At 40.7% G+C, this 14,223-nt stretch overlaps 2 protein-coding genes across 4 annotated transcripts; one reads left to right on the plus strand and one right to left on the minus strand.

Annotated features, from left to right (window-relative positions):
• Positions 1-1,991: 1,991 nt before the first annotated feature.
• Positions 1,992-9,796, minus strand: thg1l (tRNA-histidine guanylyltransferase 1-like). 3 transcript variants are annotated; one of them, XM_008279570.1, is made up of 7 exons: positions 9,672-9,796; positions 9,107-9,310; positions 8,804-8,980; positions 8,541-8,710; positions 7,966-8,054; positions 5,663-5,770; positions 1,992-3,163 (listed from the first exon to the last, which is right to left on the minus strand). In XM_008279570.1, the coding sequence occupies exons 2-7, from the start codon at positions 9,298-9,300 to the stop codon at positions 3,005-3,007; spliced, it is 897 nt and encodes a 298-aa protein (XP_008277792.1). In that variant the 5' UTR covers positions 9,301-9,310; positions 9,672-9,796; the 3' UTR covers positions 1,992-3,004. The 3 variants fall into 3 exon arrangements, with proteins under 3 accessions (XP_008277792.1, XP_008277790.1, XP_008277793.1); XM_008279568.1 differs by having other exon boundaries at positions 9,643-9,796; XM_008279571.1 differs by having other exon boundaries at positions 9,107-9,220; positions 9,672-9,794.
• Positions 9,797-10,289: 493 nt separating this feature from the next.
• Positions 10,290-13,851, plus strand: lsm11 (LSM11, U7 small nuclear RNA associated). The gene is made up of 4 exons (XM_008279572.1): positions 10,290-10,909; positions 11,715-11,854; positions 11,945-12,028; positions 13,303-13,851. Exons 1-4 carry the CDS (start codon positions 10,447-10,449, stop codon positions 13,636-13,638), a joined length of 1,023 nt encoding a protein of 340 aa, XP_008277794.1. The 5' UTR covers positions 10,290-10,446; the 3' UTR covers positions 13,639-13,851.
• Positions 13,852-14,223: the final 372 nt, after the last annotated feature.

Consider the following 14,223-nt stretch of genomic DNA (forward strand, 5'->3'; position numbering starts at 1 on the left):
AAAAACGGAGCAGCCCGGGTCGGTTCACATCGCATGGATTTGCTGGTGTGACATCTCGATGATCCTCCGCCGCCGCCGCCGCCGTTAGACTGAATGAGATGCTGGCAGACCGCGGGGCGCACATCCCCGCGTCGTTATCAAGCCCTCCCCTCGCAGGGACACCGACGACGCAAGCCAGGATGTGATGAAAAGATGTACCAGCGAGCAACAAGACACCCAAGTCACGATTGCAGAAGCCTGATGTTGGAAATACAAGCTGCAGAGGGAACAGTGTGCAGATATGCGATCGATGTTTTTCAACCCTTTGCAGGAGCCTCATGATGATGATTATCCTGCGATGAGGCTGTTTCCATCCTGCAGGGATTATTTAAGGTTCACATGCATTCATTAGTGTTGTACTTTACTTACATAAAGTTGGAAACATGATAGAAAGAATGGCCACTTTTCATACAATAGATAGATATGCGTACTTTCACTGGGGGAAAAAAGCTAGATCCTGCATTTCTCATGTTACAATCAATATCATCTTTGTCTGGAAACAAGACACTCTTTACCTTAAATGACCACATCTTTCATGACCTGCTTGCAATAAAACCCAGCTTTAGATAATCCTGAGGGCATCACTACAACATAATCAGGGTTATATTTTCTCATTTAAAGCCCCCCTTCAGTTCAAATCGTTTTTTTTGTCACATTTCTATATGGTGTTTTATCTATTTATTTTTTATTCTAGTATACACATGTTGAGTAAAATAGTAATCAGTCGGCACCATGGCTGAGCATTTCCACCTGAAAACTGCACTGTACACATTAAAGTCTCAAAAACACAGATTCAGACTTTCAGGGTTTTATATGTCACAAACCTGAAGAACCAATCCTGTGCAGGGTGAGACTTTCTGTTTCATTATTCTTAGTCAGAATCAGTTTTTAGCCTGTCATTGCTTAGCTAATCGAAAAGATTTATGGCATCTGAGCTGGTGTACTTGTTGGAGTAGAGACTTTATAGATGTTCCCATTGTAAAGGAGGAAACAGACATCTAAAGCAACATTTTAGGGCATGAAGGGAGTATATTCATTAAAGTGTGTCAAACTAAATATGACACAGAGATGTGGTTTTAGGGGTTGAACCAATGACCACAGAGGAAGTTTATATGCAAAGCCACTGAAGATGTAATATAACAGATGCTCACAACTATTCCATATATTAAATACATCTACGGAGTTTAATGGATTTTTTCAAACTGCTAGCCTCACACCATTAAAACTGACTAAACTAGGGACTATTATATGTTAAGTATTTGTATTGTGAATAGTGAAAACATATCCTAATGGTCTACGTATCTTCTGTTAAATTAGTTCAAATCTATTAATGCACTGTGTCGGTTTTTCTAGCAGTAAATGCAAACAATGCAGTTCTGTTGGCAACACTTCAGTGGCTCTTTTCAACTTGTGGGAGATCTTGTTGCTGTTAAAATTTCACACTATGTTCAAGGTTGACACGAGTTAAAAGTTAACCGGCGGTCCGAATGACATGTGAACGCAGCTTATGTCTCGACAGCGATGTCGCCTCACCTGAACTGAGGAAAGGAAATAATTTCAAAGCCCTATTAAGGAAGTTTTTTTCAATTAGTGTGGAGTCTTTTGTACTTTCCCAACCAACCAGTGGGCATCTATATGAGCTCAGCGTGTAAATACATGCCGTCTTTAAATAACTGTAGCACTGGCCTCAACAGGTTGTGGTTTCTAGGATTTCCTCTCTTCTATGAAGCCATATGTCGTCAATGTATGTGTAGAGTTTGTCCGTGACTCAAGCAGGTGGATCGAAACACACAGCTTTTTTATGTTATCAAGAAAATGTGTCTGTGTTTAATTGTTCACTAAGTCGATATAGAGAATGAATAGAGTCTAATTAAAACAAACAGGCCACGATTAAATAATCTGAATCCATAGAGAGGGTAGAAAGTTCACTTCTGGTTACATAAAGTACAGTATAGTAGCTACATACTTTAAACAAGGTCACGGAACCAAAAATACAGCGGCAACACCCCACAGTAACTGAGCCGACTGAAGTAACGAAATACAGTGGGCTTGTGCCACTTCAAGCTTCCAGCAGCCATTCATACTGAGCCGGTCATTTATAAGTGCGATGATAAATATGCCACAGAGCACATGTCAGGAGGGTAGAGTGTATGCAGGGTGTGCGAGGTATTCTTAGCGCTGATGACAGTGCTGGCCGATGAATCCATTCACATCCCTAAATGCTGCCTTGGCTGCAAGACAAGGCCACTCACTCCAGTCAAGGTATTGGTTTCTGCTTTACTCTGCTTATTTCTACCTCAGATACACTTTTTTCCTACTACAGGCTGTAAGTGATATTGATCACTCTGCAGAAAGGCTTCCGGAAACATTAAAATTCAAACACTAGGAATTCTGAAAAAAGAAGATGAACAAAATGGGCGAACGCTGTCGAAAAACCTCTCAGCACCGAAAGCAGTGGGCCAAGAGGAAACATGTGAAACATGCTGAATGATCAAGTGTTGGTAGTATTCTGAATACCATTCTTGATATCAAATGGGGATATATTTTTGGAAAAGCAACCTTAGGAGAGCTAATTACACTGGACTAGACTAGAGAGGAGTGAGCAGATGCCTTGGTCAGACTATAAACTCGTCACACACGTCCTCCTTTCCCACTGCTACCAACGACTATGAAATGATCTGCTTCCCTTTGAAAACGACTGACATAATCACGCTTTTAAAGCAAAAAACATCCTCCTTAACATAACAGACGTTTAATGAATAAAGGTAAGAAAATGGTCCAACTGTAAGAGATTAACCGTACAAAGTCAGTCATGTAAGATATTTCAGAAGAATCTTCTTTGACGGATACTAAGCTTCATGGGTAACCTGGTGCTTGACACAAAGTCTACATCAAGTTGTTGCTGCTTAACTCTCTAGTCCAATGAGTTTAGAGTTGTTCTCCCAAAGCAGGAGAGAGGCAGCTATCAGTTGTCGTCCTCCAAGATGTCTGGATGATCCTCCCAGAACTGTTCTCCTATAATGTCACAGTGGTAGGCCTCCACCCGCTTCCTGCTACGAGTAACCGCCATGTCCTTCTCCTCTTGGTTTGGGACCTTCATGCGTTTAGTGACAGTCTCATCACGCTGGATAGAAGAAATTGGAAATATGATTCATATGATTAAAGGTAACTTAAAGGAACAGTACAACATTTTGGGAACTATTACATATATTTGTTTGACCTACAATTAATGGATACTGGGTTCCACAGGGTAAAGTCTTATATTAGTAAGTTTGGATATGTTGGTACAGAGCCAGGAAAACTGTTAAACTAACCATCTCCTTGTGAGAACTTCATCTTTGTTGTCTGGATATGAATAAATAAATAAACTGGTGTCTTGTGATGCCAAGAAAATGTCACAATCTTGTGAAAAAGCTACTGATTATAAGTAGAAAGTCTCCTTACAACGAGAAACTGCATTTTTGTTTTTGTGCTTTTGAGCAAAAGTGCTGCTGTGCATTTCTGATCTTGGCTTGTTGATGTATCTTTCTCATCTCCTTGCATAACTAATCCATGATGCCATGCCATGTCATGTGCAATCTCACTGTATACAGTTGAAACCAGAAGTTTACATACCCTGTATAAAAAGACATGAAACCTCTTTTTTTTCTCACTGTCTGATATTAAATCAGACAAACTTTTCCTGTTTTATGTGTATGTAAACTTCTGGTTTCAACTGTAAGTATCACTGTTGCAAAAGACTCTAAAACTTCTGCATATTTCACAATAATGCTCTTTTGTGAGAATGCCATCTTTTAGTAAACCAACCAGTCAGCTGTTATGTTCCTTTAATGTCAACATGGCATTAAGGTTTAGAATAGAATAGAACTTTATTGATCCCTTTGGTGGAGACCTCGGGGAAATTACTGAAATATATAAATAAAGACCTACAAATTGAGGGAAATATATATCCTTACAGTAATAGCATTTGGGAATACGGGAACATTTTAATACAAGGCTAAAGAAAATGTTGAATCGATAGAAGCTGACGACCAATTTTCTGAACTTAAAGTGTTTTTGTTTGCAGTGAGAGTTTCTAAATTGCTAATGATGTGACTTGGAGCAAAGAGAAAAACAGACAACAACATTCAATAATGCAACAGCTACTAGGCTCAAACATGCAAAAGCTTAGAAACTAATTTTTCTGTCAGCCAAAACTGCAAAGTAGTCACTGGTATCAACCGATAAAGGCGTCACAATGAAATAGTGACAGAAGTCCAAAATGTACATTGACAGATGACTTGCACTTGTCAGAATTAACGTTTATGGGTTTTGAAGGAGTTTTTGAACGTGCACATTTAAAGAGCACTGTATTTTATGTCAGCACCTACCAGTAAACCATCATGATTAGGGCAGACATAGTATCATGTTAATTCCACTACAGGAGAGACCTGATGCTGCCTGCAGTTTGGTGGAAAAAACATGTGCATATATCGGCAATCAGCCAAAATTAGTTATAAAATACAAGTAAATCAGACATCGGCAAGAATACTATTTTGATCCCATTTCCAAACCACACAGGTCAAAACTGACCAAGCAGAGAAAGAGACAGTTTCTCCACCAACAGCAGGTCCAGTTGAAACAGAATGTATCTCAGGCACTCTCCACACATACACAGGTATTATTTATAATTTTTTATTTAGTTTTTTTTACTTTTTGTCTTTCGTCCACACACAAATGCTGTTTTAAGGCACTGAGAACAGAGCTTCTGGAAAGCTCCCTCCAGGATGAAGATATTTAGAAACTCTGTTTGCAGTGTGGACATGTAGACAAGGGGAAACTGGGTTTCTGGCTTGTGATGTCAAAGTGTGCAACGTTATCTCCTTTGTTTACACGAGGTGATATTGTGAAATGGCGGATGTGGCCAAAATAATACCAGCGTTAACATTGCTTCTTATATGTTTACACATAAATGTACAGTTCTACCATATGGAGAAAGAGAGGCGTAAGAATCAGTCCACATATACGATGCCCTCTTCCTTAATGCGCCATTAGTTACACTTCACAGCTTTTTCAGGCTTCTAACTGGCCAACATGGCTTTAGGGTTGGTTTAGCACGCTCTCAGTTTAGGTTTTTGTGTCTTCAGGTGGATTTTTCTTTGTGTTTTGAGACCAAAGGAAAAAATATGCATGTACATGTGGAGTAGGGGGCTGCAAGGTAGCTCGGTGGTTAGCACCGTTGCCTCGCAGCAAGAAGGTCACAGGTTCGCGTCCCAGTGAGGACACCTGGGATCTTTCTGCGTGGAGTTTGCATGTGTGAATGTGAGTGTGCTTGGTTGTCTGTCTCTAAGTGTAGCCCTGTGATAGACTGACGACCTGTCCAGGATGTCTGCCTTGGCCCTAAGTCAGCTGGGATAGACTCCAGCCCCCCACGACCCCAGTGAGGATTAAGCAGTGTATAGATAATGGATGGATGGATGGATGGATGGATGTGGAGTAGGCCTAACTTTACTGGAAAACATTTGAAAGTCCTTTAAGTTTTGACGTTTGAAATAAAAATCAATCAAAATCACGGAGTGAAGTAGAAGTCAATGAGTTCCTCTGCAATAACTGTGCAGCCTTAATTCAATCTTTAACAACCTACCTTTTCCCAAATCAGGGTGGTGCCTTTCCTGTGGAGGGCTGATTCATTGTTGTAGTTGATGCCAAACTCTGAGAACAAGATCTCATTTTTATCTGCAGCTAGTGTTCCCTGAAAATGGAGAAATACAGTTGGATACATGCATGTAAATACTACCGAAATCAAGTGTGTACAAAACTCAGCTCATACTACACTCCGTGTACAACTTTAAAGCTTTCAGGTAATTTCTTTATCCATTCTGCCAACAAAACCAAATGACCATACAAAGACACCACCACCCACTGTTTTTACTACTGCCATGCTGGTTTTATTGTTCTCTTAAAATGTTTTTTAATGTGGCAAAGGAACTAGAAACCACAAGGGTCGAGCTGTGAATGACTCATGTTGCCCAAACATTGAGCCACAGCGAACACTTCCACCACTTGTCGGTTGTTTCCCTCACAGCCCACTGGAGGATGAAGGGACTTCAAGAGAGCAGCTGCGTCAGTCCGTGGTCGCTGCCACAAATAGCGACAGGCAGATGTTTTATAGAGTATTTTAATACGTAGCAATAAATAATTTATAAAGAGGCAGCTGAAATCTAACCTGTAGGTTTTGTTTCCATTACTTAACCCAATGTTTATTCTGACAAAATAATGATAAGGGAGGCGACCCGATAAGCCCTGTGTCTTCACAAAGTCTCTGAATAATGGGACAAAAATGCCCATAAACTACAAATTTTAAAAATAAACAAATAATAAGGGGAGTAATAAAAGAGTCTATCAAACTTTTTGAAAGCTGCAGTAGGCAGAAAGCTCTGTTTTAAGCTCCTCCCACCAGATTTACACCCAATTTAAATGTACAAATGTAGTCAGACTGAAAGTCAACATTAATTTGTGGCATCACGCAGAATTCAAACCTGACTCTCTTGAGCAAAAGCCCTTTAATATCTTACTCCTACTGTGGATTTTCTTTCTCTTTATACTCTCTTACCTGCTCTGAGTGAAAAGCCCTGTGTTTGGCTAAAACCTGTCACAAGCTAGATTCTCTAAAGCTTGAAAATGGAGCAGGAGGAGGTGCAGGAGTCTGGTTTCCCTCTTAGAACAATAAATTACAACATTCTGAAAGGTCGTTGAGGCCTGGATGAACCGTAATGAAAGCAATCAAAGTGCAATAGTATATGTCTTTTGGATCTAATAAAGAATCCTACAGGTTACAAATGCAGAGTGAGTACTTCAGCTGAAAGAAGAGCAGAGCTCATACACCAGGATCGGGGTCAGAGGTCTGACCAAGAATCAAACAAGACAATACCAGTTACTTTAGCATTTGTCTTTTAACATGACAGCCTCAGTCTTCTCATGAAGATAACAGGTACTCCTCAGCTGAGGGATGTAAATAACACAGTGCAGTCGAAGCCAGACTATGATAAGGTCATGGTATTTATATGATAAAGAATAAAGCAACAGTGAATCGCTTGTAAATATCTTTAAAGCTCAAACACAGATGCTTAGTCTATTTCACAAACGGCTTGAACATTTAATTGCCTATTAACATTACCTATGATTCATTTCCTGGAAATGAGAGAAACTGGATTAATAATGACAAACTGATTTGCTTAAAAGTAATTGATACAAAAATCTAATTGACAGGCATCGGTTTGCCCCCGAACGTTGCTTGCAAGTAAAAGCTTTACTGTGCACAGAGAAATGGCTGTGTGACTTTAAAAATCATATCTGTGGCAACACTGAAACATCCAATAAGATATTATTATATCCTTTATGTGGACATTTGCTCCAAAGATCAGAACAAATGCACAAATCTGTTGTGCTTTATTTCAACAGCTAATTAGAGATAGATGGTGTTATAAATATTATGGGAACTAGAAGAGGTGAAAACTTTTATTATTGTGCTTTTGCTGCGGCCACACCTCTACATATGAATCTACAGAACGTGTTTTTGGGATGGATGTCTTACTTAGTAAATGTAAGCAAACGTGCCTTAGTTTTGGAAATGTAGGGCGATCATGACCCATTGTACACATTAAATCCTGTGTAGCTGACCTCTTGTGTATCCATTGCTAATTGACAGTGTTATGTCTTTCATCTATTTTATGCTTTATACGCTCCAAATATGCAGGTTTTCCTTTTTATGAGTTGTTCTAGTCCATTAACAATTTATTAGCTTTCTTATAAATTTTAAAATACATAACAGTCAAAGAAGTAGTGGTTCTACTTGTAATGAGTATAATGTTCAGTGTATTCGTGTATACGCATGTATCTACCAATGGACACACAAACAAACTGATCTAGATTGTGTTTCACTCTCACCTTTAAGCGTTCGTCTGCCTGTGCTGTGGTAAGTCCTCCTTTTTGCACTAATGTCCAAAACACTGTGTTGTACAAATTATTTATGTGACCTGAAAGAAACAAAACAAAACAAAAGAAACACATAAAGTCTGACATCTTTCACTACAGGACAAATATCCATCCATCCATCCATTATCTATACACCGCTTAATCCTCACTAGGGTCACGGGGGGCTGAAGCCTATCTCAGCTCAGGTAGGGTGAAGGACACCCTGGACAGGTTGTCAACCTATCACAGGGCTACACTTAGAGACAGACAACCAAGCACACTCACATTCACACCTACGGACAATTTAGAACCACCAATTAACCTTAACATGTTTTTGGACTGTGTGGGAGGAAGCCGGAGAACCGGAGAGAACCCACGCTGCACGGGGAGAACATGCAAACTCCACGCAGAAAGATCCTGGGTGTCCTCACCATTCGAACTGGAAACCTTCTTGCTGTGAGGTGACGGTGCTAACCACCGAGCCACCTTGCAGCCCTACAGGACAAATATGTGATTTTCAAATCAGATCGAGCAAAGTATGTACTTACAGTCTGCTTGCCTCCAACTGAGGTAGTCTCTGAGGTTACGGTTGCTAGGATACAGGACCACACGCCCATCAAAGCCTGGGGGGTACAGGAGGGGCTGCTCTCCGAAAAACTCCTTCCAGTAAAACACATATGAGGAGGAGAACTGGGAGGCTACATGGGTCATGAATTTACTGCCAGGAAAGCAGAAGAAGTAATGAGGTTAGACAATCATATAAAATGATAGATGAATGAAATTGTTCTACAGTAGGATAACACCTCAGTACCTGGCTCTTCTTTTGAACCAGTTGGAAGTCCTCTTAAAAACAAAGCTGAACTCATCGCTTTGGCCATAGGCGATGACTACATCCTCAAGCTCTTCAATGACAGAGCGTGCACTCCTGGTCATCAGTCCCAATGCCCTGTTATCATTGGGTTTCGTGAACTTGTGCTGCTCTGCAAATCTGAAACAAAATGAAAGGAAAGAAAAAACTCAAAACAGCATCACAATTTCAAATACTGTATTAACACAACCGATCAGCAAAATCACTCATGTCTTTATAAAAATGCAGAAAAAACAGAAAGCTCACTTGTGAAAGTTGCGCCCATCCAGCCTCACAACAATATAGCAGTTCCGTAGACAAGTGTCATCTGTTTCAAAGTTGCGAACATACTCAAACTTGCTCTTGGCCATGTTGCTGGAACTGAAAGAGAGATGGGCCGGGCGTGTCAAAACAAAAGACCTAACACATCCACCAAGTCTGCAGGCCTTTTTAATCAGCATTAAGATGCTCCTGAAAAGAAAGAGCAAGAAGCACAAACATGACATGTAAACAAACAGCCAAACAGGACCAAAAGGACCTTATACTGACATCAAAGCAGAACAAAAAATTAATTAAAATCATGACTGGAGTTATTACGGAATGAATAGTGTTTACACGCCCATTAGCCACTGATAATATCAGTTACTTACACATTGATGTCATGTGTGGTGTTAGTACTCAACTATAACCAGTTAGCTAGCTTTATGTTTACTCCCGCGCGAGTGTCAAACGTTTAATAGTTACACAAACAAAGATTATTAATTTAGTATGACATTAAGTCTATATTGTTGATTGACATTTACATTTTTCCAAAAACTGTTCTTTCACTCACGTTGGTTTGTGTACGGTCCGTCAATGAATCCGTCCGTAGTGGCACTTCACCCTGCTACACAAACGTTCCGGGGGCAGAAGCGACAAACATTTCATTTAAAACAACTACCTTATTGTTCTTTTTTGCCTCTCAGTCCTCGCCAACGATACCTTAACGCGTACTAAAATATCGTTGTGCTGCTTCGCGGGATATTCTGTGAAGACAAGCAGATTTTCACAGAAGCTAATAAACACCGTTTGTGTTTAGGCGCCATCTTGCGGTACAAAGATAGAACTGCAATCAAAGAGCGCTTGTTACAGAGCGGTTATGGGACTTGTAGTCCAATTAAAAGTTTTTTTCTTTTTGTAGCGTTTGTCATAAATACGTGGACCATTATTATAGTATTATTATAGGGAAAACTACTGACCAGATAGAAATTATACACTTAAGATCGAAATACCAAAGTTTAATGACATATTATAGTCATGGGTGTTTAATATCCACCTGTTTGGTGCGGGATAAAAACTCAGCCCCAACTGACGACAACATTTCCCATGATTCCTCGCTTCACTGTTGGCTCTTCTGCGGCTGTTTCAAACATGGAGGAGTGGGTTTCAACTAAACTCAGGGCATGTGGTGTATAGAGCTATTTTGATATTTTTTATGTAAAAGCGTTGATTAAAAAGCAGAATTTAAGTTTTGGTGTGAGCCGTTCTCTTTTTACACTCGGTGGTTGGTGGTAATGTAGCACAAAGCTGCTTGCTAACTGCTACAAAACACCAGAAGAGGAAGAAACATGGAGGAGAGGGAAAGAAAAAGTATGAAATCTGACAGTAAGGAGACAGCAGCAGCAGCATCATGTTCGAGCACCACATCGGTACCGGAGCAGCCGAAGACAGACAGCGAAACCGGGGACGACGACGCACTGAAAACAGACGTGTGCTCCGATAAGTTTGACCCTCTCTTGGCCTTGTATTCTCCCTCCGCGCCCCCTCTCCCCTTTCCAAACATCAAGTGCTTCAACAATGTGGCGGAGTACGAGAGCTTTCTCAAAGGCGGTCGAGGCAGAGCCAAGCCGGAGAACGTGGAGAAAAAGCGGCGGAAGGCGATGAAAGGGGTGGCGGACCCGGAGCGCATCGAGAGGCTGAAGAATCTCATGGTGAAGAAACCGGAGTCAGAGGAGGGGGAGAGCAGCAGCCGCGCGACGCCGAGGAGGAAGAGGCAGAAGCCCCAGAAGAATGTCCTGACGAGGATGCCCCGTAGGTTCAACACCCACCTCTACTGCAACACTAGTCGGCTACATGATCGTACTTCAGAGGGATCATTAACTTATTGACACATAGAAACTTGAACTGCTGCATAGAAGTTGCACCATGTCACTGTTAACAATATTTGAACAACTGTAACCAGATGTTTGTCACCTTTCCTTGATGACCAGAAACTAATTCTTTTCAGAAGTTTTCTACCAAGTTAAGGTACCACCAACCTCCAGAAATCCTTCAGTACAAATCTTATAGAAGTCTCTGGAGCTCTGGTGGTGGTCCCAGATCGGTCTCAGGTATTCAGGTGGTTTGAGATCTGGTTATTCTAAAGGCCATAGCATTATGATAGTCTTTGTAGTGAGCTAAACAATGAGCCCTTTTGCCTCAGATAGAAGCATCTGTGTAGATTCTCAGTCAACCAGGTCATGATAATCCTAAATTGTCTTGAGTCATCTTAATGTCTCGAAGACGTTTCACCTCTTATTCGAAAGCCTTCCCGAGTTCAAACTGATTGGTGGGAAGTTCCAGGTTGGGAATAAATCCCAGGGACTCCCTTGCAGTCAGAACTTTTGAAACCTTGTAAATGAAACAACTGGAAGAAACAAACAAATAATTACTTGGGGTTTTCTTGTTTCCACACATGCTCAGCTTTCTTTCTAAAGAGCTATATTTAAAATCTAGCAGTTACTTCTGCTACTTCATCTTTTTTATTATTATTTAAGGAAATACCTTTGTGTTGCAGGTGATTTATTTTATCTTTTTGTATGATCTGTTGCATAACCTGCTTATTACGTGTCTTCAGTATGTAAAGGCAGTCCTCTGGGAGAGCTGTACCGATGCGTTGAGGAGAGGATACGAGTCAAAGTTCACATCCGGACCTTTAAAGGCCTGAGGGGAGTGTGCTCTGGCTTTGTTGTGGCCTTTGACAAGTTCTGGAATATGGTGAGCGAGCCAACTGTAGTTTTTCATCTTACTTTTATTTGACAGTTGCCATGTGCCGAATCTGAAATATCCAAATAATGTCTTTGGCAGGCGATGGTGGATGTAGATGAGACTTACAGAGAGCCTCTACTTGGAGAGGCATTGTATCATGAGAAAGCCCTCACCATTTCACGGGTATGTACCAGTTTTTTTGTTTTGTTTATTTGTATACCTGATCAAAAAATAGTTCCTACTAATTCATAGTTAAAGCATCCTTAAGATTTCAAACTTGACACTACCAAAGAAATCCACAGTTTGTTCAAGAAGACTGTCCAAGATAATTGCAGCCTGGATTGTTTTGAACCCTGCACACATCACAGCTAGTTTTCCACACAACAGCAGGTCATAGTAAAAGCAGTTGGTTCCTTTGCTGAGGGTTGTGCAGCCTTTCTCTTGTGCCCCTTCATCAGCTCACAATGGCTGCTCCTTCTATTACTCACTGCAATTTTAAAATCTGATCTTGCTTTGTCGATGCATGGTATCTTTCAGAATCTCAGCCAGTACTCTGCAGTCCCCTTTTCTGCCTCACAATAAAAATTACCCTCTGTTTTGCAGATTAAATGCTTTTAATGCAAGCGAGCAGCAGTTAGAAATGTTGTTTGCATTAGCAGTAACCTAATACAGCTCTGATAAGGCATCAGAAGAGGCAGAATTGTTGGATTACATTCATGGCCTTTGTGAATCCTTTTTGCAAAGGGAGGTAATTCGATCCTACAGGGGGATGGCAGACCCCAATGGTAAAGTGACTACCGTGAAGAGAGATAATTACGGAATGTACGTTTGTTAAATGACAATTGATGAAAAAAGGTGACCGTAAATTCTATCAAAATAGGGTTGGATTTCATGAAAGTCTTATGCCACAGACTTGGCAAAGATGGATAAAATCACCCATTGGTTTGTTGTTTTTGAAGCATTGAATTTAGAAATTGGCTGCTGCCATCTTGGTTTTCTGAAACCAGACAGAATAAGCCACCGCAGAAAATCCAACACACACCCCTATGGTAGCAACTGTCAGTGACAAGGCAGCCACACTGTGAAACATATCCTGCTTTATCGGCTGTTTTGCTCTAAATGGGACCACAATGTACAAAATGAGCTTCATACTGTATTCGGTATGACTTGAAACTAGCAATTGAGATGATAAATTCTTCAAGAAATATTTACTGAGGTAACCAACCAAGTGAGAAACAGGGTTGTTTACTCATGAACGTCTATACAATTGGATATCTTTCAGCAACCAGAGGTGTCGCCCCCTGCTGGATGTTACACATATTTAGAAAGGCTTAAAGAGCTTCTGCACTGGCTTCATTTTCAGACCTAGAGGCTACGTCCATCATTTATATACAATCTATGCTTTATGCTCTCAAGTTGTACCCACAAATAATAACGTCACTGAAATCTTTGTACAGTTGATTGAGAAGCTAAACCTCCAGGAGAGCTCAGGAGACAATGAGCCAGTAAAGAAGCACGAAGCCCAGAAAAAATCCAACGAGCGTCAACCAGCAGATCCCAAAACTACTCCGAAAAGCAGCTCGGCTCAGCCCACCAAAGGGGATGGCAGGACAGCGGAGACGGAGCTGTCACAGGCTGTTAAAACCACACAGGGTAAACACAACGTCTCAATGAAGGCCCAGGGTCCTGAGAAGAAAGGTCCCCAGACATATGGCAAGGTCCACACACGCCACATCAACCAGCTCTTCATCCGGGGTGAGAACGTTGTCCTGGTTAACCCACAGCCACTCTGATTTATCTTCCTGTTTGATTATTTACCCTGGAGAAAAAAAAAAAGTTTCCTACAACATGTGCTCATTGGTGTGAAATGCTGCTGTGATTTAATTAGATTCAGATGAATTAAACACAGACAACTGTTATATCATATTGATATGGATATTCTCTGTCCACCAGAGAAATTACTTTGCTGTTGAGAAATAAAAGCTTCTCGTTGCTAATTATACTAATATGTCGTTTTGTTTTCTCTCTTCTGTCACCCAGTAAAGTGTGTGTTCTGGTTATCACCCAGCAGGTGGCAGCATAAACACATTAGAGCCATCTGTGAGGCTATTGTCATCTCAAAGAGCTTGTCCCTTTATGTTGCATTTCCCCGTTAGTTTGAACAGGAATGACAGCGCAGTCTCAGCGGACTTCATAAATGCATTATGAATAATTGAGTTTGTGAAGCTAGAGATTGCAGATGGCACTCAAAAGCTGTCATTTGTCTTGACGTCTCAGATTGCTTTTACTCTTTAATGGGCACATTACCCATAAAAGCACAATTTACTGCATCTTGTGGAAGTTGTAAAGATGTTGTTTTTTTTTTTTTCTTTTTAAAT

This window comes from Stegastes partitus, unplaced genomic scaffold, assembly GCF_000690725.1.
Source record: "Stegastes partitus isolate 25-593 unplaced genomic scaffold, Stegastes_partitus-1.0.2 Scaffold164, whole genome shotgun sequence".
Taxonomy (NCBI): domain Eukaryota; kingdom Metazoa; phylum Chordata; class Actinopteri; family Pomacentridae; genus Stegastes; species Stegastes partitus.

What these genes read in the sequence shown, in the direction of transcription:
- thg1l (XM_008279568.1), bottom strand. An exon ending in TGGTTCAAAAGAAGAGCCAG is followed by an intron (nt 8,711 to 8,803) that starts GTACTGAGGTGT and finishes CTTTCCTGGCAG; the next exon opens with TAAATTCATGACCCATGTAG. An exon ending in CCACCCTGATTTGGGAAAAG is followed by an intron (nt 3,164 to 5,662) that starts GTAGGTTGTTAA and finishes TCTTCTATCCAG; the next exon opens with CGTGATGAGACTGTCACTAA.
- lsm11 (XM_008279572.1), top strand. Translation starts at nt 10,447, where the DNA reads ATGGAGGAGAGGGAAAGAAAAAGTATGAAATCTGACAGTAAGGAGACA. An exon ending in TGTCCTGACGAGGATGCCCC is followed by an intron (nt 10,910 to 11,714) that starts GTAGGTTCAACA and finishes ACGTGTCTTCAG; the next exon opens with TATGTAAAGGCAGTCCTCTG. An exon ending in TTGACAAGTTCTGGAATATG is followed by an intron (nt 11,855 to 11,944) that starts GTGAGCGAGCCA and finishes TGTCTTTGGCAG; the next exon opens with GCGATGGTGGATGTAGATGA.